This window comes from Macaca fascicularis, chromosome 9 (assembly GCF_037993035.2).
Source record: "Macaca fascicularis isolate 582-1 chromosome 9, T2T-MFA8v1.1".
Lineage (NCBI taxonomy): Eukaryota > Metazoa > Chordata > Mammalia > Primates > Cercopithecidae > Macaca > Macaca fascicularis.
In genome coordinates, this window is record NC_088383.1 from 127,177,241 (window position 1) to 127,204,052 (window position 26,812).

General features: G+C 38.1%; 1 protein-coding gene across 1 annotated transcript in view; it reads left to right on the forward strand.

Annotated features, from left to right (window-relative positions):
• LOC107130900 (protein CASC2-like) overlaps nucleotides 1–26,812 on the forward strand; it is a 160,927-nt gene that overhangs the window by 124,336 nt on the left and 9,779 nt on the right. The window contains 1 exon segment of the mRNA XM_065521463.2: nucleotides 22,058–22,119. Coding sequence (XP_065377535.1) covers nucleotides 22,058–22,119 — 62 coding nt within the window.

Sequence of the window (26,812 nt, forward strand, 5' to 3'; positions counted from 1 at the left end):
ATTTTTTTTTTTTACATGTTCCCATTATTTTTTGAGCACTTTTAGGTTCATCCTGTTCCTTTTCCACCCCAATACATTTCTCTAAAGAATCCTGGTTTCCATCAGTGGAGATCTTGCTACTTAGGGACTTGGTACTTAGAGACCAAGACCTGGGTGCTAGGAGGGCTTATTGCTCCTGGAGTGTCACTGTGTCTAGATTCTTTCAGTAGAGAGATATTCAGATATGTTATCTGACTTCTCATTTAAAAATGAGAATTTTTTACTTTTGCATTAGGATAAAAAAATTAAAAAATGTAAAGATCTATAGCTTTACCCTTTTTTATTCCTTGGAATAAGGAATGGAAAGGTGAATTGAAAAATAGAGACCAGATTGATTTATGTAAGGGCATAGCTTCTCTGTGGAACATGGGAGTAGGGCATGTGAGAGAAGCAAGCTGGAGTTTCAGGGAGTCCAAAGAGATATTAGGGGAGCAGCTACAAAGGTAAGTGGGGCTACTTTCAGCAGGGAGATGCCTACAATGGGTTTTTAAAGTTTTGCTTTAAAACTGTAATTTAAAATTATAATTTCCTCCCTTCTTCAAGAGACTTCAGTGAAGATATTAGTTTTCTAGACCTTTAGAGTTAGATTTGTGTTTCTCTTAATGGTGACACCAAGCAGAAATGGTTCTAAAGGCAAGAGCAAGAAGATTCACAATTATTTACATTATAAGTACTAAGAGAACATTTCATATAAGGAGCTACATGTCATCAATTCCTATTTTCAGAACTACGGAATGAAAAATAAATACTCTCTGGAGTTGGAAATAGTTTTGAAGTCCATTCCACCACCTCTGGAATCTTGGTCAAGGTACTTAACTTTTCTGAATCTCATTCTGCCTGGAAAAACTGTAGAAGACTGGAAATGGGCAGAGTTTATTTGTGTCCTTTCAATGGAATACTGAGCATTATTTAAACCCGTGTCTGAACTCTGGATGATTTTCCTTCTAGGGGACATTTGGCAATTTCTGTAGACATTTTTGGTTGTCACATTTTGGATTTCTCCTAGAATCCGTGGATAGAAGGTGGGGATGGTGAGAAGCACCTTATAATACACAGGACCGCCTTCCACTGCCAAAAAAAATATTATCTTGACTAAAATGAGATTGAGAAACCTGGTCTGAACAATTCCTCTAGCGAGGTTATCTGATTCTTTAGGGTTCTATACCTTTTGTGATGTTTGAGCTATTTTACAGCTCTGTAAATTGCAGGAAACTAATAATGATGCCAATGATTCTTGTCCATACAGATACAAATGATCTTTACCCTGGTAGAAGTGCAATTGGTTATTACCATGTGGATATTGACCAGTTTTATGTCCATTAGCAAATGTATTTCAGCATTCTTGATTGTTTTTTATGTACCTGTTCAAAGGACTGTTCCTCTATCTGTTACATCTGACTCGTTCTCTCATTAACTAATGAGTTAAATAAAACCTTTAACAAGTGTATATTTGCACAAGTGCCATGATTTTATTCACTTAAAAATTATGCTTTCATATCAGCACAATAAAACAATAGCCTCTGAAGATTACAATTGTATTAAACAGGACCAGCTGTGGAATAGCACTATCCCTGCATTTAGTTGTGCTCAGATAAAGTCACTTCCTTCACCTTCCTTTACTTTCCTAAGTTATCTCAGGAAATCTGTGAAATGGGCTGATTGTTTTTGATACCCCAAGCCTCTCCTTTCTTGATATTTTACCCCATTCTCTACAAATTTTCTCCTTCTCCTCCTAAAGGCTCTTAGAAGTGCCAGATCTTTGCCATCTCCTCCAGTAGAAAACTTTTCTCAGAAAGAGATCTAATAATGTTTACAGCTTAGAGTAACTTCGATTCAATATGTCACCTCTTCCAGGGACCCTCAGTAAAAGAAGTATGCTATTAACACACATTTGTTTTGGAGAAATGTCCTGCCCTATCTTTGAGCTAACATAGGGTCTTAGTTTTCTTTGGTAACTGTAAGGATCAGCAGGGGATGACAAGTAATGTATCTGAATACAAAGGATGCATGAAACCTAAATTAAAAGGGTTTAGCAGAGCAAAGTATGCACATTATATTTTTAAAGATCACATGCAATGACAGGGTAGTTAAAGATGAATGGGATGGGAAGAGATTTAGCTTTTAGGAATTCTGCGGCCTTTTGAAAACATTTGAAAATGTAATCGTTTCTAAAGGATTTCTTAATCATTCCTGTCCTGTCCACCATGAAAAAAAATGTGATGTTTGCATTTTTCTGGATTTCTGAATCTCTGCCATTTGGCCTTATTTAGCAAACTCTCTCCTGAGATGTAATACAATGTGAATAAAACACAGCCCGATCCATAGCAAATACAAATCGTATTCATTTATCCTTTGGAGTACAAACTTCAACCGTAACTAAATACAATATGCTGGCTCTTTTTGTGCTTTTTATGAACTTTTGAAGCAGGTTTGTGATGAATAGATTTTATAGGATTATACAGTTATAGTTTGCTTTTAAATATTTCAGAAAGAAATCATAAACATGACCTCATATGTTAATAAATCAATTATGGAATGCTGTCTTATACATATGTTCAAAATATGACCCTGTCCAAAACTCCTTGAACGGGTACTAAGAAATAACTTTAAACTCTTATTTAGGAGGCTCTGGATTTCAAAATACTGTGTGTGGAATTCTGCTGTTCCATCTAAAGAAAATAAAACAGTTTCTTTAACCTCAGTTTATATTGTTTCCAATATAGTAAATATTAAAGCCATGTTGAGGGTGTGACATTTGCTCTTCATGAGGCCTCTTCTCTCCTTACTTTCTCATTCCAAGTTGAAGCTAAGAATATAAGGGCAAGAGAGACAAGAAACCTGCCAAGTAGATTGAACCTCAGATGCAGGCCTCTGGGGAGTCGCTGTTCTCAGTTCTGTGCTATTTTTCTTTTCATTTACATTACTCTTGGATGCAAAAGATCAGAAACCATGGTCAGAAGTTCAGTGATTGTGATTTACTAAATGATCAGGATAGATTTTTAGAAGTCTATTTTCTGCCTTCAAAACAGTTGAACTTTTAGAACTCTGATTTATCCATTTCTTAATGTGATGGTCAAAATGGCTCCAGACTTCTCCATATGTAGAAAACAAAGATTATTTTATTATCTGGAAATGTATTTTTAAATATCTTTTTGCTTTATTTATTCGGGGTTTTTAAAGAAATATATTTTAAGAATAAGTAAATTAATGTTTACTCACTATTGGTGCATGGGCCTCATCATTCAATACTTAATAGCATAACCAACCGAGATAATGGCGTAGCAAACTCATCTCTGAAGGTGGAAATGTTACCACTTTCAACTGAGGCCAGAAAACATTACCTACTGCTAAATGATCCTTTTGAATCCTTGTTATGAGCGTGAATCCATGTTAGCAAGTATCAATAAAAAGACTAAAAATCCAAGATGTGGTAATAACTTTCAGTTTAAAATCCTTGTTTAGAATTTTATAATTTTAAGACTGAAGTTGGGATTTAGTACGTAAAATTCAGAGCACTGAATGCTTAAGCCAGAGGCTTCAAATGTGTCTGCTCCCAGAGTCAGCCAGGTGAAATGACTGAAATGACTACAGCAGACCTTGTAGCCAAAATATTTTAAACAGTAGAAAGCAGGTGGATGGCAAATGGGAGAATGTACCCCTTCCCGGGGCACCTAAGACATACAGGTGTCATTTTGCTTTCAAATGCTACCTTGACAGATGAATAAAATATGTCTGTTGCCAAACGGAGACCATCATCTTGCAGTTTGCTCCCACTGTTCTGAGCTATTCAAGAGAACTGCTAAACAGCCTAGAGAGTTGGAGAGCACCCAGCCTCCTTCAGCCACCTTTGCAGTGTTTTGTTGCTTGTTTTTGTTGGTTCTCCATTTGCTTTTGCATTAAGAGAGTTGGAATTCTCCCTACACTGAACTGAATCTTTTACTTCGACGTCAGTTAGCTTCTTCTTGTTTATTCACCGTAATCAAAGAAAATTGAACTCCTAGCTCATCAGAATTAGCAGAACCTGAAAAGTTCATCCATTCAACTCTAACTATTGCATGAATTTCTTCTTCATTGTTCCCAGCAAGTGCTCTTTCTTGGATAAACTCCTTAGCATATTTTTAGAACACTCTCTGTATTTTTTATCAGATTATACATTAGCCTTCTCCTCTTCAGGACAAAGCATCAAGATCTTTTGCTTTTACCTCATAAGACCCTTTTTCTATCTCTTGGTTCAGCTTTTTGAGAATGAGCATCCCAGACATTGCTTCTCATTTGCTCCTTTGAATTTAGATGAGTCAGTGTTGTCGGAACAAGATGAGCATGGAACCCAACTTTCTAAGGAACGTCCTCATATATTTTTTCTCATTCTCATTTCTTTTTGAGTCAATCATTTTGCAACTTTATCACAATCTCAGTCTAGAATACTATTTCTAGTGTAGTCCATAAAATTTAGGTGACCCTTATGAAGAAAACTATCAACAATTTTCGAGGAGGTATGTCAATAGTTATGAATATTTTATCAGAATGAGGAGATTGAATGTCATGGAAGATGTGAATTCTTTCCAAATTAAATTTAGCTTGAATACAATGCTAAAAATCTTTAAAAAAATATCATAAAGTTTATGGTATGATACAAGTGAATAGTAAACAATAATGTAAGAAAACATTTATGAAGAAGAACTAACCCCAATGGTGTGCTGGTAAACTGACTTGTAAGAAAAACACAAACAAAAAACAACAAAAAGCCCCAATATGCAGTGTTTACCAATTTGTGTGGTGTAAATACTCCCAGCATGGATCAATTTCAAGCTACCAATGAGACATTACTGAACACAGAGTTGAGAAGAGACAGAATTAGCTTTTATGGACCAGTAAAAGCCAACTCTACTATATCCCACCTGAAGCACATAAAAACAATACTGTAAAACTATAACAATTCACAACACAAATTAACAAACACAAATTAACCAAAAAAACCATAATAATTAGTACTTATATTAGAAAAAAGAAAGGTCTTAAATCAATGGCTTCACATTCCACCCAAGAAACTAGAAAAGAAAGAGCAAATGAAACCCATAATAATGAGAATAAAGGAAATGAGGAAGCTCAGAGCAGAAATGAATAAAAACAGAAAAAATATTGAGACAATTAATAAAACAAATATTTGTCACTTGAGAGGATCAGTAAGACTGAAAAATCTCTAGCCAGACTGATCCACATAAAAGAGAGAAACCAGAAACTACCAATGTCAGGAATGAGAGAGGTGACATCACTACAGAATCTACAGATAGCAAAAGGATAGTAAGGTAATAATATGAAGAATTTTTTGCCAATAAATGTCACAGCTTAAATGAAGTGAATACATTCCTTGAAGAATATTAACTATCAAAGTTCACTTAAGAAGAATTAAATAATCTGTTTATCCCTATACTTACTAAAGTAATTGAATTTTTAGCTAAAAACCTTCCCTCAAGGAAAACTTCAGGCTTGATTGGCTTCAACAGTGAATTCTGTATTGAATAATAAATAATACCAATGCTATAAAAATTCTTCAAGAATATTATAAAAGATATAATGCTTCCCAACTCTGAGACCAGCATTACTCTCATACCAACCCAAACAAAGACACTATAAGAAAGGAACACTACAGACCAATCTCTTTCATAAACTTAAATGCAAAAATTCTAAACAAAATTTTAGTAAATTGAATCCAACAATGTATTAATATATCACATCATGATCACCATGTGAGACTGGTTTGACACTGGAAATCAATCACTATAATTCACCATATGATAAATTTGAAAAGAAAACCATCTGATTATTTTAATACATGCAGTAAAAGCTTTGACTAAATCCAGCATTTATTCCTCATCAGGAAGTCTCAGCTCATCAGATGGATATATAGTAGATATATATCTACAGGGATTTATTTCAAGGAATTGGCTTGTGTGATTGTGGGGGCTGGCAAGTTTGAGTAGGGCAGGCCAGCAGACTGGAAACTCTTAAGCAGAAGCTGAATTTCTTCTTTGTTCAGGAAACTTCAGTTTTTCTCTTTAAGACCTTTCAACTTGGATTGCATTAGTCTCACTCATATTATCAAAGACAATCTCCTTTACTTAAAGTCAACTACTTGCAGATGTTAACTACATCTATAAAATACCTCCACAGCAATACCTATATTAGTCTTTGATTGAATAACTGGATACCATAGCCCAACCAAGTTGACACATAAAACCAGCCATCACACCCTATGATTAGGAATAAGACAAAGATGTCTTATTCCTCATCACTTTGTCTCTCATCACTTTTAATCAACATTTTACTGGAGCTTCTAGACAATGAAATCAGACAAGAAAAAGAAATAAAAGGTATCCAGATTGTAAAGAAAGGAATAAAATGCTCTTTATTCACAGACATCACTATCGTCTGTGTAGAAAATCCAGTGGAATGTTGTAAAAAGCTACTAAACTAGTAAGTAATTTTAGTAAATTCCTTGGGACATAAGATCAACATAGAGAAATTAATAGTATTTCTATAATTACTTGAAGCATTATATAATTCAAATAATAGCAATTATAATTAAACAACTTGACACAAATAACTGGAAATTAAAATAATATTTATAATAGCATCAATATTATGAAATACGTAAGAATAAACCTGACAGAAGATGTGAAAGACCTGACATTGAAAATTACAAAATATTGCTGAGAGAAATTATGGAAGACCTACATAAATGGAAAGATACAGAGTGCTGTGGATTGAAGCACTCAACAATTTTAAGAATTCAATTCTCTGCAAGTTAATCTATAGATTTAATGTAATTCCAATTTAAATCCCAGTAATCTCTTGGGGGTAGAAATTGACAGTCTTATTGCAAAATTTATATGGAAATATGAAGAACCTAGAATAGCTAAAACAGCTTGGAAAAAAAATATTTTACGACTTACTATAGCTACAGCGATTAAGAGAATGTGTATTGGCATAAAGATAGATCAATGGAACAGAATAGAGTCCAGAAACGAACTCACACATATGTGAAGAACTGAGTGTTCATAAAGGTGCAAAGGCAATTTAGTGGAAAGAATCTATTTCACGAAAAGTGGTGGGACAGTTGGATATACATAGGCAAAGAAATGAACTTCGATGCATACCTTGTACCATCTAAAAAATTAACTCAAAATGGATTATTGGTGCAAATTTAAAATCTGAACTATAAAACTCCTTAAAAATGGAAAACCCTTGTGGCTTTGGGTTAGGCAGAGTTCTCAGATATTCATCAAAACATGATCCATAGAAAAACAAATGAATAAATTGGACTTCATCAAAATTAAAAACTCTTGCTGTTAGAAAAACACTATTAAGAGAGTAAAAACACAAACCATGGACTCAGAGAATATCTTTGCAAAATACATGTCTGATAAAGGGCATGTTCAAAACTGTATAATAAGAAAATAAACAACCCAATTGAAAAGGGCAAAAAAATGTGGACAGACTTTTTACAAAAGAAGATACATATACCCAAGTAAACACATAAAAAGATGTTCAACATTATGTTATGTACTGTTGGTGGGAATGTAAACTAGTTTAGTCACTGTGGAAAGCAGTTTGGAGACTGCTCAAAGAACTTAAAACAGAACTACGATTCAACCCAGCAATCCCATTACTGGACATATAGCTAAAAGAAAACAAGTCATTCTCCCAAAAAGACACATGCACTCACACGTTCACTGCAGCACTAGCCACAATAGCAAAGACCTGGAATGAACTTAGGTGCCCATTAGTGGTGGATTGGCTAAAGAAAATGTGGTACATATATACCATGGAATACTAGACAGCCATAAAAAGAATGAAATAATATCCCTTGCAGCAATACGGATGCAGCTGGAGGCCATTATCCTAAGCAAATTAATGCAGGAATGGAAAACCAAATGCTGCATGTTCTCACTTATAAGTGGGAACTAAACACTGGGCACTTGTGGACATAAAAATGGCAAAAATAGAAATGGAGGACTACTTAAGGGGAGAGGGATGGATAGAGGAAAGGGCTGAAAAACTATTTGGTACTATGATCAGTACCTGGATGATGGCATCATTTGTACCCCAGACCTCAGCATCATGCAATATATCCAGGTAACAAACCTGCAAATATCTAAAATGAAAGTTGAAAGAAAAAAGATGTTTGGTGTTGATAGTCATTAGTGAGATACAAATTAAAATCACAGTGAGATGCCACTGTACACCTGTTAGAATGGCTAAAGACTGATTGTACACTGCTGGTGGGAATGTAAAATGGTACTATCAATGTGGAAAACAGTTTGCAAGTTTCTGAAAACATTAAACGTTTACCATACGATTTAGCCATTCCTATTTACGTAAGAGAAATGAAAGCATATATCCCTAGAAAGGTGTATACATAAATGTTTATAGAAGCTTTATTTGTAATAACTGGAAAGAACCCAAGTGTGTCTATCAACATGTCAGTGGGTAAACAAACTGGTATATTCATATAAAGGAATACTACTCAGCAATGAAAAGGAGTGAACTAGTGATAAACTCAATGACATGGATAAATCTCAAAATATTAATGCTGACTGAAAGAACCAGACAAATAAAGAAGACACACTGTGTTTTTTCAGTCAGTTGGAGGTACTATAACAGAATTTCATGGATTGGGTGGCTTAAACAATAGAAATTTATTTCTCACAGTTCTGGAGGCTGGAAAGCCCAAGATCAACATGCCTGAAGACTCTGCTTGGTGAGGACCTGCTTCCTGATTCATAGCCAGCCATATTCTAGCTGTGTCCCCACATGGCTAAAAGAGGGTGAGAGAGCTCTCTTGGATACCTTTTATAGGAGTAAAAATCCCATTCATTCACGAGTACTCCACCCTCATGATTTTTTTAATTATTATACTTTAATTTCTGGGGTACATGTGCACAATGTGCAGGTTTGTCACATAGGCATACATGTGCCATGTTGGTTTGCTGCACCCATCAACTTGTCATTTACATCAGGTATTTCTCCTAATGCTCTCCCTCCTCCAGGCCCCCACTCCCTAACAGGCCCCAGTGTGTGATGTTCCCTGCCCTGTGTCCAAGTGTTCTCATTGTTCAATTCCCACCTATGAGTGAGAACATGCGACCACTCTCATGGTTAGTCACCTTCCAAAAGCCCCACGTCCTAATAGCATCGTATTAAGATCTCAACAAATGAATCTGGAAGGAACACAAACATTAACTCTCTGCATTGCACTGTATGATTTAATTTATATAAAATTCTAGAAAATGCAACTGAGCTGTTAGAGGATCAAAGGTCTGAAGAAACTTTTATAGGTCTGTCTTTATCTTAATTGTGGTGATCATTTCACAGGTGTACATATACATGTCAAACTATCCCACTGTACACTTTAAATATGTGTGGTGTGTTATATGCCAATTATGTCTCAATAAAGCTGATTTTAAATGTCACTTAAAAAGGGATTTAGGGAAGTTCTTCAAATCTTTGGAATGTACTATTACATCCCAGTGTAATGTATGTACCAAGATATGTGACAATATGTGCCTCTGTAATCTATGTGCCTCATTTCAAGCCACAGAACTGTTTCATTTAGGAGACTTGGTGACATCACTTATACCATCAACCTAATCCCTAGCCCTGATTGCTGTCATTAACATCACTGTCATTACTACAGTGTGTACGTACATCATGCCTCCACCTTCTTCTCTCTCAGAAAGAATCCTTGGTTGTCCCTACTTGTCTGAACCACAAGTTGAAAAGTCTAGGATGACTGAATCTGGCCACTGGAGTCTAGGTCAATATGCCACTTGCTAGTATCAAGGGAGGCTGGGAAAATGAGTGTCTGGCCTTTTCCCTTCTGATATAGGAGTCAGACTGTCTTGCGCCGACACTCATATGTTGTTATCTGTACCATATGCTGTATTTATGCCCTATAGATGAATGTCTTTCCTACCCTATGGATAGCAGAAAATATGTCTTAATCATAGTGCAACCTCCACTCTGCCAGGAATCAACTAGGTACTCAGTCACTCTTTGTGATATGGAATGGAATGGAATGGAATGGAGATAACTATGTCTCCCATATCACTCCTTTTAGAAGTGCTGAGGGCCTTCTAAATCTTTTCAGGCTGGAAAACCTGGCTACTTTCTGAATCCAAGTACGAGCTGGGTAAAAATAAAGCCGTATTTATATGGGCTAGAATATAAAAGGAGATTGAAGAATATTCAAAACCTTCCTGCTTACAAACTTATCAAGTTTGCAAAGTTGTCAGAGCATAAGAAACTCAACATACAATGCTTCTAGCTCTTCTTGGACAGATAGGCTGAGATGATAAGCTGAATTCCTCAGGACCAAGTACATATGGAAAACAGGGATTGTGGAGACAGCCAGACCATGTATCAAATGCTACTCTGCCCTTATTGCCTACATGACCTTGAGCCTGCCCTCACCCTCTGCTCATGTGCTGCCAGCATCTTGGTACCTGGCTCAGTATGAAGCATGTGGCCTGGGCCTAACCTCTCACCACATCACATTCCCCTGAACATGTGTAATAAAACCACTGACTCCGTGATTGGCATTTGGCCACTGACAACCTCCCCAGGTTCACTCTCTGTGTGTGCCCCTACCCCAATCACCTGTGTGACCCAATAAGAGAAATGCCTGAACACTCATACCTCTGTGTACCTGCGGATTTCAAATAGCACAGCCTCTAGACAGTGCTGAGGAAACTCCACCCTAGTGACACCTCAAATCGCCCATGTGGCTTTGCTCTTGCTTCACTCCATACTGAACCTGACCCTTTCTCCTTGGGGAATCCTTTTGCTGTAAACTGTATAACACATTTACTTCGTATTCATCAGTGCCCATGTGTCATTCATCCTGATACATAAATAAGTGGGTGGTGGGATGTTTTATATCCTCAAATTCTAGCACAGAGGTTGGCTCAAGACTGGTCTCAAATGATGGATAGATGGTTGGATGGATGAATGGATGGATGAATGGATGGATGGATGGATGGATAGATAGATGGATGGATGGATGGGTGGGTGGGTGGATGGATGGGTGGGTGGGTGGATGGATGGATGGATGGATGGATGGATGGATGGATGGATGGATGAATTGATTCAATGAATATGATTCTTCATCCTGATTAGTACCTTCACATTTGGAAAATGTCACTCATCATCACAGAAAAATGACAGGCCAGGCCTGAGCACTTCAAATGAGACATCTGCCGAGATAGAGACATGACATGTTAAAGCATCTCCTTTCAGGAGCTAACCATGCTTTAAGATTCCAATTCAAATCTACTCTTTTCCTTTTCCTAAGTCATGACGAGAATGTTAATTCCCCCCAATTTAGTTCTAACTCCTTCTAGTGAGAAGAGAATGTGATGCTAAACTAAAGAGTTCAACCCCTTAGCTGAGAATAATCCTTACAAAATGTATTTTTATCTTATTACTTGTTGACCAAAACCACAGCCTTTTATATATGATCTGAAAGAGCCCATAAAAAAGGCTGTGTCTAAAAACCACTATTTGCTTTTGGCTGCACACAGCAAAATTTGATTTGCGATGATAGGAATGTCAGTCTGACAATGTAACTGCAATTTCTCTAACTATTTACCTTTAAATCTCAGTATTACACTTGCTACCAATGATATATGAAAGTAAAATATTTGCACAGTTATGTGATTCAGTCAAGAGTAGATACAGTACTGCACCTGAGGGAGAAGAAGGTGCTTGGGCTGACCTTACCAGGACCGACATTTTTGTAGTAAAGAAGCAAACTTCAGTATTGTTCGGTGGATGTGCCCTGGGTTTGGTCACTGCCCCACTGATAGCTATTGACAAACGCTGCTGAGATATGATATAATCAAAATCTCTGCTTCTGTGTGTTAGGGGATGGGAGGTGTGCAAGTTTCATGTTGTTATAGATGCCAACTTAAGCAAGTCATTTTCCTAAATCCTTAGAATTCTTAGGTTCTTTTTTATAAATCCCAAATCTGCTTTCCTTTGCAAACATGGCTGATGTCCCTTGGAGAACTCCAACCTTCCTCTCCTTGCCTCACTCCATAGGGTGAGCGCACGGGGGTTGCAACAAGGCATGCGAAACACCATGTGTGTCTAAGAAAGACCCTACCTCTCAGATTGTGATCATTTAAAACAGCTTGTTAAAAAAAAAAAAAAAAAAAAAAAACTTTAATTTACCCCTAAGTAAAGCTCATTTTGTTGCTAATTTAATTTTAGTGAAAGGCCTTATGTAGAACGCACCCCAGGAATTTCTGTATGATCTATTTATCCAACCCAGGAGGATTATCTGACTCTTACAAGCTAATCCTCTTGAAAAGTGTGTCTCAGTGCCATGAGGAAGCATGTGATATTCTTTACGAGTGTTTGAGTTGGATCTGGAATAAATGAGTTAGGCTGCACTCTCAGCCACCTATGTCTCTCTCATTGGAGACACGTGAGCTGTTCCAGGGAGGTCTGTAGTAACTGAGATTTCTTTTTATTGTCAGAAAATCAAACAATAAATTTAATGTGATTGATGACCAAGGTGGCACATAGAAATTGTTTGCACCAAATTCAATCAATAAATATTTATGGAGTTGCTACCATGTATCAGGCACTGCTGTAGATTCTGAGGTGAGGATACTGAGGTAAGATGCTGAGGTTGAGCCCAGCTCAGATGCTGAGATTGTCCTCAGGAGCTCATATGCAAAACGTGTGGGGAAGACAGATATGGGGCAATTGAACAAAGCAACATGTAATAGAATCAGGTAGTGATTAATGCTGTGAAGAAACATCAAGCAGTGTAGAGGAATGGAGAGTTTAGAAGGAGGTTGATATTTTAAGCTTCATGACCAAGGATGAGCTCTCTGGGGAAGTGACATTTAACCAAAGACTAGAATGAAGTGACAGAAAGTCATGCAATAGGAGGAGAGCTTTCCAGGCAAGTGCAAAGGCCCTGGAGCAGCAACAACCAGGAGGCCAGCATGGCAGGGAGGGAGTGGTGGGAAAGAAGCCTGGAGAGGTAGCCTGGGACCAGCTCACACAAGGCTTCTTCAGTGCTGGTAAGAACTTAAGGTTTGATACCAACTGAAGGGCCAGTGAATGGCTTAGGATAGGGAAAAATTGGCTCCAGTTTATATTTTAGGCGGTGCTTTCTTCTTCAGTCTTGTCATCTTTCTTCCATTCTGATTCATATGATTGTTCCGTGAGTCAGTTGAACTCTCACTGCTTCCATGTCTTTGCAAGCTTCAGTCAATGGTTATTCATGTACCTGGGTTATAAGACAAAAGCAAACAAATTCTATTCTCTTCAAACTCATTGAAACCCTGGTACCTAAGACACAGTCTGCTCAATCCTCAGGTACATTTGGAGGTTTGGTTGTTTTATTTTTTTTCCTTCTTTTTCTTTTCTGGTTCTTCAGAAACAATCTCTTTGGGGGAATAATTTTTTGAAGAGAGGTGCCTAGAAAAAAATTTATTGTTAAATACATCTTATTTGAACCATGACATGGGCAAGCCTCTTTTTAAAATATATTTTACGTTTTAATTAATATGCTTTATTTTTAGAGAAGTTTTAGGCTTCCAGCAAAATTGAGCAGATGGTACAGAAAGGGCCCTTATACTCTCTGCCTCCACACATATCTCCCCAACTGTTGCTATCTCACACCACACAGGTACCCTCTGTTACAAGTGACCAACCTACATTGATATCATTATCACCCAAAGTCCATAGTTTACGTTAGGGTGCACTCTTAGTATTACACATTCTATAGGTTTTGACCAATTGTAAAAAAATGTGTACCCACCATTATGGTATCGTACAGAATGGTGTCACTGCCCTAAAAATTGTCTGTGCTCTGCCTATTCATTTCTGTCTTTCCCCAACCTCTGGCAAGCACTGATCTTCTTGTTGTTTCCATAGTGTTGCCTTTTCCAGGATGTCATATAGTTGTAATCATACAGTATGTGCCTTTTGGGTGGGCTAATTTCACTAGTAAATGCATTTACATTTCCTCCCTGTCTCTTCATGGCTTGATAGCTCATTTCTTTTTAGTGCTGAATAATATTCCATGGTCTGAACATACCACCATTTATTTATCCATCCAACTACTGAAGGACATGTGGTTGCTTCCAAGTTTTGGCAGTTATGACAAAGCCACTATAAACATTCATATGCAGGTTTCTGTATGGACGTAAGTTTTCATTTGAGTAAATACCAAGGAGCATGCTAGATGGATCACATAGTAAGGGTATGTTTAGTTTTGTAAGAAATTGCCAAACTGCATAAGTGGCTGTCCATTTTGCATTCCCAACAGCAATGAATGAGCATTCCTGTTGCTCCATATCCTCACCAGCATTTGGTGTTGTCACTGTTTGGGACTTTGTTCAAAGGCATGTAGTTTAATTTGCAACAATGAAATACCTCATTGTTATTTTAATTTGCAACTTCCTAATGACATATAATGTTGGACTCCTTTTAATATGCTTACTCACCATTTTCATATCTTCTTTGGTCAGCAAGCCTCTTTTTAGACAAGGTATATATGGTTTGGCTGTGTCCCCACCCAAATTTCATCTTGAATAGTAGCTCCCATAATTCCCACACGTTGTGGGAGGGACCCAGTGGGAGACAATTGAATCATGGGGGTGGTTTCCCCCATACTGTTCTCATGGTAGTGAATAAGTCTCCCCAGATCTGATGGTTTTATAAGGGGTTTCCCATTTCACTTGATTCTCATTCTCTCTTGCCTGCCACCATGTAAGATATGCCTTTTGCCTTCTGCCATGATTGGGAGGCCTCCCCAACCACTTGGGACTGTGAGTCCATTAAACCTCTTTTTCTTTAAAAATTACCCAGTCTCAGGGATGTCTTTATCAGCAGCATGAAAATGAACTAATACAGTATACATTCCTGAAATTGTGGCTAAAATCAATTTTTGTAATTTGCATTTCCTTTTCATGGTGTCTTGTACTACATATTAAGATGATAGCTCCACTTTGATTGCTCACCAACTGGCAATAATGTCAAAACTTTCCATAATCAAAATCATAAGTGGGGCAAAGTGTGTGATAAAGACATATTATGGTAAACAGTGCTTCATCAAATATATGTATTTGCTCATGAGAATAGTTACTCATTTATTTAACAAACATGAGTGGTTTCTGTGTGCAATATGCAGTTAGGCATCTTTATGTATATTTTTATATGCTCACAATAACCCTTCAAGTTATGTTTTATTATCTCCACTGTACAAATGAGAAAATATCAGATATTATGCACATTTTTCCACTGCAAGCCACAAAAAAAATGTTAATTAAACTGTGCTTAATAAAATGAGGATATGTTGACTCATGAAACTTTAGAATCAAGAACTAGAAGGCCAGGCATGGTGGCTCACATCTGTAATCCCAGCACTTTGGGAGTCCAAGGTGGGTGGATTACCTGAGGTAAGGAGTTCGAGACCAGTTTGGCCAACATGGCAAAACCTCATCTCTACTAAAAATACAAAAATTAGCCGGGTATGGTGGTGTGTGACTGTAATCTCAGCTACTTTGGAGTCTGAGGCAGGAGAATCACTTGAACCCAGGAGAAAGAGGTTGCCGTGAGCCGACATCGTGCCACTGCACTCCAGCCTGGGTGACAGAGTGAGACTCTGTCTCAAAAAAAAAAAAAAAAAAGAACTAGATAGATTAAGTCAGATAGAGCTTGATCTAGGACCTGAATGATATAGCAATAATCCAGTTAGTTTCTCTTAATTTCTCAGACCTACTTCTCAGTGCTGGTTCCATTCTCAGTTTCTACTGATGCCAAGATCGTTGCAGCAGCTCAGCTTTTCTATACACTCAAGTTATTGTCTTCTATAGGAAAGAATAGAGGCCCCTTTCCCATTGCTCAAGCTAAAGACTTAGGATAAAACCTGACTAGGCAAGTTAGCTTGGCTTAAGTCATTGTTTTATCTGGGTGTCTATTGTCCCTGCTGGAGGCTGCAAGGCAGGTTTGATCTCTGTCTTCATGAAAAAGAAGTCCAGGGAGCAAAGACAGGCATTAACGCATAATCATGCAGATACAATTACTTACTTCCTATTGTTATAAATAGTACAATGCAAAGAGAGAGAATGTTCTAGGCATGGATTGGCAAATTATGGTTCCTGGTCTCAATCTGGCCCACTGCTTGCTTTTGTGAATAAAGTTTTATTGGAACACAGTCATGCTTATTCATGTACATATTGTCTATGCCTGCTTTCCACTACAATTGCAGAGTTGAGTAGTTGCTGCAGAGACCGTATGGCCAGCAAAGCCAAAAATATTTTTTCTCTGACCCTTTATAGAAAAAGTTTACTGCCCCTCCTCTGGGTACCTCTAACAGAAGGAATTTAATCTCAGTGTTCAGGGTGGTATTTCTGAGGAACCAGCATTTAAGGTAAGATCAGTGATTGAAAACAGGGTATCCAGGAAAGTTTGTGGAGGGGTGGAGGTTTGAGGCAAAGTAGGGGGATATATATAGTCCCAGGTAGAAAGGACAGCCTAAATGTAGGTCCTGAATTGGCAGGGTCTTGGCACATTGAGGAACACAGCGAAAGTTTGCATGGCTAAGGCATAGGTAGAGTGAATGCATGGTATGTGATACAGAGTGAGAGAGGGGCCAGAAGATGCTGGGCCTCGGGGGCCATGCTAAAGTATCACAGAGGAATCCACTGATGGGTGAAAAGCAGGGGTAAGACACAGTAAGACTGGTGTATCGGAAGTATAGCCTAGGCTGCTGTATGTAGAATGGATGGGAAAGGAAAAGGAAGAAGAGAAAAAAATGAGGACAGCAACTGGGATGCCATGGCCGTAGTCTAGGGTAGATGATGGTGCTTCGACTATGAATGGGAGTGAGAAGGGAGATATGGGTGAAAGATACAGTTAGATTGGGGGTTTTGTTAGGTGAATGCTGAGAATCACATGCTGGCAATAGGATGAAGTCAGGCCATTTACTGAGCTGAAGACACTGGAAGAAGAGCAGATTCAAGTGATGATGTGAAGACTTGAGGAAAGATGATCGGGAGGGGCCCTACTGGTCCTGAAGTGCCATCACCACAATTCAAGTTTCTAATTGGGTTGGTCAATGGGAGGCACTCTCAGTAAAGATCAGTTTAGTACCACAAACAGGCAATATCATCGTGAAGACAATGTCTTATTGAGGCTTTTGTGAAGACTCTGGGATAGTCTCTCCCAAAATGGTCTAGGACATGAAATACAGTTCATCTAAATTTCTCTACACTGTGTCAATGCTCTTCAATATGTCATGGGAAGTTGGGCAAAACTGTACAATGCATTTATTTTCTACCATACCCAAGATGTTCTTGTAGCAGTACACACATGAATGAGTAATGCCAACACCAAGCTAAAATGTCCTTGAAAGGAAATGAAGTTTGGAATTTTTTTAAGGCCAATTGCCCACTAAAATAGTTTCTGACACATAAGAGAATTTTTAGGTTTCCTTCCAAATTCAATGTTCTGTGACATGAAAGGCACTAGATGAGCTGAGACAAATCCAAGTGATGTGTTCAAAAGTCATGGTAATGTCCTGCCTGTCCCCAGATCACTCAGCGTTCCACTTCACTTTAACAAAGATCGATTCCAAAGTCAACTAATTTCATGAGCTAGTATAAATAAAATTATTAATAACTTCACAGTCTTCAAATCAAATAACATGATTCAATTCATGGAGACACAGCATACTTTGAATTTTCCATGTCTCCTCTAATTTTCCTGTAAGAATGTAAAGAGTCTGAAAGAAAATATGCCTTTTCAGTTGCTCAATTTGCCTGAAACATGTCTTCTCAATCTGTAACAGGAAAGGCTTTGTTCTCTCTTTCTCCCCCATATTCTCTATGGATGCCATTTTCTTTCAGCAGCTCCACCAAGCCCCAGAGCACTGAACACCAGAACCTCAGCAGCCTGGTGCTGTTCACCCCTGTTCTCGGCGTCACAGAGACACACGCAGGGGAAGCTGTGAGACGCTGAGCCTTCACCTGCGTGGGAAGTGAACTGGAAGACCACTGCCAATGGGCACAGATTATAAGAAGTCATGTACCCAGCTCTATTTACATTTCAGGGTGCAATTGAGCCTGTAACATTTCTGTGCCATCAGTTTATTGTTACCCCCTAAAATCATCACTTTTTAAGCTGTTTACCAGATCAAAGCTGGTCAGTATAATACTACTGGATAGAGTTATCTGAAACTTGTAAACAAGGAATACCTCCGTTTCTTCAAAATAAAGGAAAGAAGAAGAGATAATCACACATGCACAGAGCTAGCCAAGGAGGCAGAGAGAACATAATGCGCCCCAGCCACCCCAGCTGTTAATAATGCAATGTGCATCCACCAAGGCTTTGTTGAGAACCTACCATTTGTAAGACACTGTGAAGGGCCCTTCAGGACCCACAAATGAATGAAGACCTCATCCAGAACGCACACGCGGTACTGTCTGATACACAGTGCCAGAGAAGGATAAAGGGCTGTGGGAGAGAAGAAGTAAGAAGGATCATTCCTTTTGGCCTGGGATAGGAGGGCAAAGATGCTGGAAGACTTCGTGGAGGAAGCAGTATTTGTACAAGATCATCTTGAGAGTTGGGTAAGATTTGGCAATAGGAACAAGAAGGGCAAAGGTATGAAGAACACTCTGATAGTTAACAAGGACCATAGCCAATTCTGGGTAGCTTCAGCACTGAGAAATTTATTGAAAGAATTTTGAAATGTCCCATCCATAGGAAGGAACTAAGGCAGCGTGGAGGCTGGAGGGCAGGCTCTGCTCCAGTTGTGGGGTCAGACACAGGCAGCCATGGCCAGGATGCAATTCTAGTTGGATCCAGCTGTTTTTCCCTCTGCTCAAGGTTCAAATTCCCAGGAGTGAAGCTTCGAGGGAGCTGGTGGCCTCGTGACTCAGAAAGGGTGGAGCTCCCAGTGACAGCCTCAGCCAGCTGTCCAATAGGGGAGAGGAAAAGGAAACCACATGCTCTTAGAAAGGGGCAAAGCATGTTGGGCACGTCTTGGCTGGAAAAGGGTCTGACGCTTTATTCATCAGAAATTGGGGACGTCCCTTTTTTCTTTCTTTTGCAGCTGAAGGGCATGAGTCAAGCTTTATTCTCATATGATCTGGGTACTCTGAAGACACAGGATTGCAAAGGCTCTAGGGTGGGAGGGAGCAGCGTGTGGCATTTCCCAGGAAGAGAAAGAGGAGCTGGGGAGGCTGGAGTGCAGGAGGCGAGAGGTGAGAAGCTGTGGGCAGGCTCAGGCCGAGCTGTCTCAGTCAGGGTGAGAGAAACAGGACCATTAGGATGGTATAGAGCAAGCAATCGTAGGAGCGGGAGAAATAGACTCAAGACGCAGTTTCTTCTTCAGCTGAGCCTGAAGTTGTAGGGCAGGTGATCAGGACCTTGAAGTAGGGGAGAGCCCAAGAGGGATGAGCTAGAACCTGCCTCTGTCTCTCACTGAAACCTGCACTGACCTTTCCCCTCTCCCAATTAGAAATGGCCTCTGCCAGTTGACTGTCTTACCTAAGATATGCATTAATGTTTGCCATAGGAACGGTGCCTCCCTACATGCAGCCCTTTTGCAGTCCACAACCTGCACAACCATGCATAGTGACACTAACACACACACACACGCACACACACATGCACGCATGCACACATATTCTGTGTCTGAGAGTAATTATTGGACCACTTTAAAAAGCTGCACTGCTTTCTCAGCATAACAGATATTGTGCTAAGTGTTCCGGACTTAGCATGAATTTCTCAAGGCAATAGTTTCCTGGACATCCATCTCTAAGCATGACATGAAGGACCCTAAGCAGTGGCCCTTACACTCCTTCCATGGTTCCAAAATTCTTCCCCACTCTAATCTACCTCAGGGCCTAAAAGGCCAACTTTGCTTCCCATTTTAGCTCAAAGCACTCAGAGCCCCGTTAAATACCAAAGTGTCCGTAGAGAAGGTGTCTGTTATTTACAAGCTACTGTACTTCAACTTCAGCCCCTAAAAGGGCCCTGAGAGATTAGTACCCAGGATATATAAGTTTTGATGGGAGAGGGGAAGGAGAGAGAGAAGTGTCTGATGTTCCTTGCATACTACAAGCAGCTCAGGTACAGGATGTTTGTCAGATGGAGGTAGAGAGATGCTGAAGGCAAATGTCCCACTTGACCCATTTTGCCATCAGTGGGTCCTGGCCAGAATGTACCCTTTAGATGGATTTGTCACTGCAGAGATTCTGACACTCCCGGCTGGAATGGAAATTTATCGAGGATAGAAAAATAGCATCCAAAGAATGTGTCAATGACAAAAGCAAGTCTGTTCACAACAAAAAAGAGGTGCCCCTGGTTGCAGTGTGAAGGACAGATGGGGTAAGTGGAAAAGGTCTAGTGGGGAGACTGCAAACCAGACTCGGAGAAACACATAAGATCGTTATGGTGGAGAGAGGAACATCGAGAAAGCATTGAGCCTCTTCAGGGGAGGCAGCGTGGTCAACAACATGCACAGAGCCTGTGGTCTTGCACACAATCGACTGTTCCACTGGCTGAAAATGGACCCTTCGGATGGATTTGTCATTCCTGGCTAGAATGGAAAACCCCCATGCCTGAAGGATCTGCCCTGGGCAAGAGAAGTGGCCACAGAGGCCCTTTAGTGTCTCCCCGGCTGTGTCTCTTTCTCTGATGTGCTTCCTCCCATCTCCAGGACCTCTCGAAGGCCGTCCCATTTAGAGTCCCTGGCACCCATGCCTGTGGAACCAAGGACATTGGCACTGGGTGTCTTTCAACTTTATTCTTTGCTTTTCTTGGCAAAGCTCCTTCAACAGCCTTAGACAAAAAACAGTCAGGATGAAAGCATCTCCGAAGAACTTACACAATAATCCTGTCACTTGCGGACTTAGAAAAAGGATCAGCTTTTCCTGAGAAAGTGACAAGCCACAGTGTGACCCACTGGCTGTTATCAAACCCTTCCCTGGAGCCTGGGGGCCTCCAGCTCAAGCCAGGTCCCTTGAAAACCAACCCTCAAAGCCCTTGTCTAGAAGAAGCAGCTGCGGCTGCCTTGGGCATGACAATTTCTCATTTATTATGTGCTTTTCAGAAGACATTGCCAACCAGCACCCAGTAATGGATCCTACTTGTGAGTCAATGAACACAATTTCAATCCATTTCTGCAGATGAAAATGTTAATAACTTTGCACTTTCTCCATACATGGAAACACGTATATACACACACTCACCTCCCTCAAACCTAGTGCACATTAGATAATGAAAACAAACAGAAAATTCCTAGCAGTATATTCTTGATACATTCTACATCTTCACAGAAACTGTCATTGCAAGTCAGTACTTGCCTACATACATCTAATAATTTTCTTTTTGAATTGCACAAGGAACCATCAGCAAATGATCACTTTTTGCTTACAGAAAAGTCAAAATAGATTCTCTTTTCTTAGGCTTAAATTGAAAGCATAATATTAATTCAGGCTAAAGGCAGCTAGCACATTTTTCCTGATGACTGTGTGACGTAGTCAGCTTCCTCTGGAGTCATCAACATTCACAAGTCACGATGGAAAAGAGGCAGGAGTAGAAGTGGGGAAGGTGTGTTCTGAAGTCAAGGTGTTTGCTGGAGCAATATAACCTTCCATGAAAGTAGAGTTTGTGACCCATTCAGCTAATATAAAAGCCCCAGTCTTTGGGACCAAGTAAACTTGGTTATAAACACGTTATAAGTTCCTGGCATCTAGAGTGAATCCCCCCGACACACACATTTCACTGTCACTTTGCCTTTTTGTCTCTCTAACCTGTTCCCTCACACTGCTGTCTCTTTCTACAGGAAAGCACCTCCACACTCTTGCTTATCTCTGAGCTGATGGTGGATGCATTACCTGGACTCTAAGAAATGCTACACTTTATTTTTGTCTGATCTTTAAAATATTTTTCCTCCCAACTTATTTGTCCTTTTGGCTTCTAGGTGGACATGCCCAGCAGGCTGCATTTACCCTGCTGATCTGTGGGCTATTTTCACCCTTCTCGGTGAGTGCTTTTTTTCTACTCTGATGCCAGTCTCATCCCCTGAGGATGGCCCATGGAAAATCACCCCTTCTCAGAAACCTGCTTTTCACATGAGCTGTCTAGTGGGAATCTTGAACTGGGAGCTTCGTAGGTTCTCCAGTTGCCCCTACTCCCATCTTGAAGGCCCTGCCCAGGGCAGATGTTCTGGAAATATGTGATGCAGGAATGTATAAATCCGGTTCAGTTCTCTCATTGGGAAGATGAAGAAACTTAGATTTTAAAAAATAATAACTTGTCACACAGAGAGTGGGTGACAAAGATGAGAAATGACAAAAAATGGGAAAAGGGAAACAGATCAATATCGATTCTTTCCAGTATCAATTTGTGAGTAGAAACAGCCTATATTGAACAGTCTCCAAATAACTAGGAAGAAAAATATAATTAAAATTTTTATTCTCAGATTGTAAAATCTGTGAAGAACTGATCACACTTTCTGCTTCTTTTTAAAAAAGATTTTTTTGCCTCTTAATACAAAAGTCCAATAGCCACATAAAAATTGGAAATATGTGAGTAACATAAAGAAGGAAAACGAATTCGGCTGTACGTTTAGAATCCCAAGGAAAACTGTCGTCAACATCTTGACGCATCCAAATGTAATCTTTATTTAGTGTTTTTTCTTGTAAAAACACTTTTTAACAAAACAGTTGTAATCATACTGTGATTTGGTGTACTTTTTGTTTTTTCTTTTTAATATTACAATATTTTCCCCTAGTTCTCCAAGTTATTAAAAAATCTTTATAAATAGAATTCATATGGTTGTATAATTTTTCAGGAAATTGATATAACAATAACATAAAGACCCCTTATGGTTCAATTTTACATTGTTTCCAAGGCTACCTTATTATAAGTATTGTTGCTATGAATATCTTTGTGGGAAAGGGGATGGATTTCCATTTTTGGAACTTTTTTCCTTAGGATGGATTCCCAGTCGTAGAATTACTGAATCAATATCAGGTCCATTTTCAAGGCTCAGGTTATTTGTTATTTGAAATCCACATTGCCAAATTGTTGTCCAAAATAATAACATAAATTTATATGCTCACTAGCAATATGTGAGAGACTATTTTATCATACCTTAATGAACATTGTTTTTATCATTTAAAAATATTTCCAGCCATGAGCCTGTAGTCCCGGCTACTCAGGAGACTGAAGCGGGAGAATGGCTTGAGGCCAGGAGGTCAAGACTATGGTGTGCTATGATACCACCGGTGAATAGCTACTGCACCAGCAGGTTGTCCACCCTGGGCAACACAGTGAGACCCTGTCTCTAAAAAAAAAAAAACATTTAATATTTCCTAATTTGTAAGGTAAAACTTGATACATTTGAGTTGCTTTAATTTCTATTTTCTCAGTTCTCCATGAGGTTGAACATTTTCTCATTTAAAGTACTGGTCATATTTTTATTCTTTTTCTTTTTATTTTTTTTTGGGGGGGTGGAGTCTCACTTTGTCGCCCAGGCTGGAGTGCAGTGGCGCAATCTCAGTTCACTGCAACCTCCACCTCCTGGGTTCAAGCGATTCTCTTGCCTCGACTGACCGAGTATCTGGGATTACAGGTGCGGGTGCCACCACGCCTGGCTAATCTTTGTATTTTCAGTAGAGACAGGGTTTCACCATGTTGGCCAGGCTGGCCTCGAACTCTTGACCTCAAGTGATCCACCCGTCTTGGCCTCTCAAAGTGCTGGAATTACATGCATGAGCCACCTCTCACCCAGTCTATATTTTTATTATTTTTAAAATCTGTGTGTAACTTTGCCTGTTTATCTGTTAGAATATTAGTGTTTTGTGTCAATTTATATTAACTTTTTATCTATTATAGATACAATTTTTATATCTGTTGCAAATATACTTTTCCAGTTTTTGTTTGACTTTTTGAAAGCTAAATGAAAATACAATAAATTGTACACAAAGTGCAAAATTAGACAAAGTTGAACCTACACCATCAACACAATCAAGACAATGAACTTATTTATCACCTCCAAAAGTTTTCTTTGACTTGTTCATTCCCCATCCCCAGATGACCACTGATCTGCTTTCTGACACTAAGTTTTTCTAGAATTTATGTTAGTGAAATCATATAATATGTACTCTCATTTTGTTGATACTCTTTCACCTAGCATTATTAATTTTGGCTTCAATCACGTTGTTGTGTCTAACAATAGTTCATTCTCTTTTTCATTGCTGAGTAGTATTCCATTGTATGGTGTTGCCTATTTATTTATTCATTCCCCTGTTAATGGACATTTTGTTTCCAGATCTTTGCTATTGCAAATGAATATGCTATGAGCATATTGTATAAGTCACCTACAAGTCTTCCTGTGGACCTGTGCTTTTGTCACTCTTGGAAAAATAATACCTAGTAGTGGAATGGCTGGATCATATAGTAAGTGGATATTTAATGTTTTCAGAAACTAGCAAACTGTTTTCCACATCAGTTATACCATTGTATGAGAGTTCTAATTTCTTCACCTCCTCACTAACATTGCGCATAGTCAGTCTTTTAATTAATTTAATCGATTTGTAGTGGTGTATCATCACAGCTTTAATTTGCATTTTTCTGTTGTGGAATGCTGTCAGCCTTTTTCCATGTGCTTATTCCTCACTGTATTTCTTCTTTAATGAAGTGTCCTTCAAATCTTTTGCCCATTTTTTTGTTTTTTTGATTATTGAGTTTTGAAGGTTATTTATATATTCTGTACACAAGTACTTTATTAGATATATAACTTGCAAATGTTTTCTTCCCATCCGTGGCTTCTTTCTTCCATTTTCTTGGTAGTGTCTTTTGAACAGCAGAAGTTTTAAGTTTTAAATTTTGATGAAGTCCAGTTTATCAATTGGCTCCTTTCTGAATTAAGCTTGGCATTGTATCTAAGTATTTTTTGCTTAACCCAAGGTTACAAAGTTTTCTCCTATATTATTTTCTCAAAGTTTTACCTATCTTGGCAAATACATATCCAATTGCTCTGACCCATTTAAAAAAGAAATTATCTTTTTGTCACAGTATTACCTTTGCACTTTTGTTGAAAATTAGTAGTCTGGATATGTGAAGGTCTAGCTCTGTACTCTATCCTATTCTATTTGTCTCTTTTTCAATCTTTATGTCAATACCACCGTGTCTTGACTACTGTAATTTTGTATGTCCTAAGTCAGGCAGTGTTAGTACTCAAAAGTTGTTTTTCTTTTTCATAGCTCTTTTGGCTATTCCAGATCCTTCATGTTTTTATATGAACTTTTAGAATAAGTTGGTCAATTTCTACAAAATCATCTGCTGGAATTTTGGTTAGGATTGCACTGAATTTGTAGATGAACTAAGGAAACAACTGAAAATATAATTTCACTTATTGATTAATGAGCACATGATATCCATTTATTTAAGTCTCTTTTAATATCTTTCAGCCATAGTTTTCAGTATGCAGGTCTTTAACATCTGCATTAGTCAGGCTTCTCTTTAGGGACAGATCTTTAGCCAGATCTCTAAGTATTTCATGTTATATAATGCTATTATAAATGGTATTGTTTTTATAATTTTAATTGCTAGGGTATATATATGTATATGTATTTATATTAATATATACATTTATATTTATATTAATATATAAATTTACATTATATATATTAAATTTATATATTAAATATATACTAAATTTATATTATATATTAAATTTGTGTTATATATAAATATATATTAAATTTATATATTAAATATATATTAAATATATATTATATGTTATATTTATGTTACATTACTTAATATTAATATATAATATATTTTTATATTTTTATATTATATATTTTTACATATTTATATAGATATGTAAATATATTTTTATATATTTATATAAATATGTAAAATATATATAAATATATATTTAAAATTGATTTTTTGCATATTGAACTTGCATCCTGCAAGCTTACTAAACTCATTTATTAGTAGTAGTAATGTTTAGGTAGATTTCATCAGATTTTCTGCACAGATCATTATGTCTTCTGCAAATAAAGACAGCTTTACTTCTTTTCAATCTGGATGACTTTTTTATCACATATTGACTTACTACACTTGTTAGAAATTCCAATAAATGTAGAATAGAAGCAGGGAGAGTACACATTCCTGTCTCATTCCTGTTCTTGGAGGGAAAACATTTGGTCTTTCACCACTAAATATAATGTTAGCTGCAGGTTTTCAGCAAATGCTTTTGAACAGCGTGAGGAAGTTCCCTTTTATTCCTAGTTTACGGAGAATTTAATGCTTATGGAGAAGCAAACAGAAATGCTGTAGAATTTTGTCAAATGCTTATTCTGCATGTGTTGTGATCATCAAATGATTTTTCTTTTGTGTTTATTCATGTGGTGAATTATGATTGCTTTTTTAATGTTACATTAAAAACCTTACATAATAGACATGATATATTACCCCTTTCAATATATTATTGGATTCAATTTGCTGAAATTTGTTTAAAAGTTTACATCCATGTTAACAACAATATTAGTTTGTAGTTCTCTTTTCTCATAATGTCTTTGGTTTAGCTATCAGGGTAAGGCTGGCCTCATAGAATGAGTTAGGAAGCATTCCCTTGTTTCCTATCTTCTGGAAGACTTGGTTTAGCATTGTTATTGTTAATTTCTTTAATGTAGAATTCTCCAGTGAAGCCACCTGG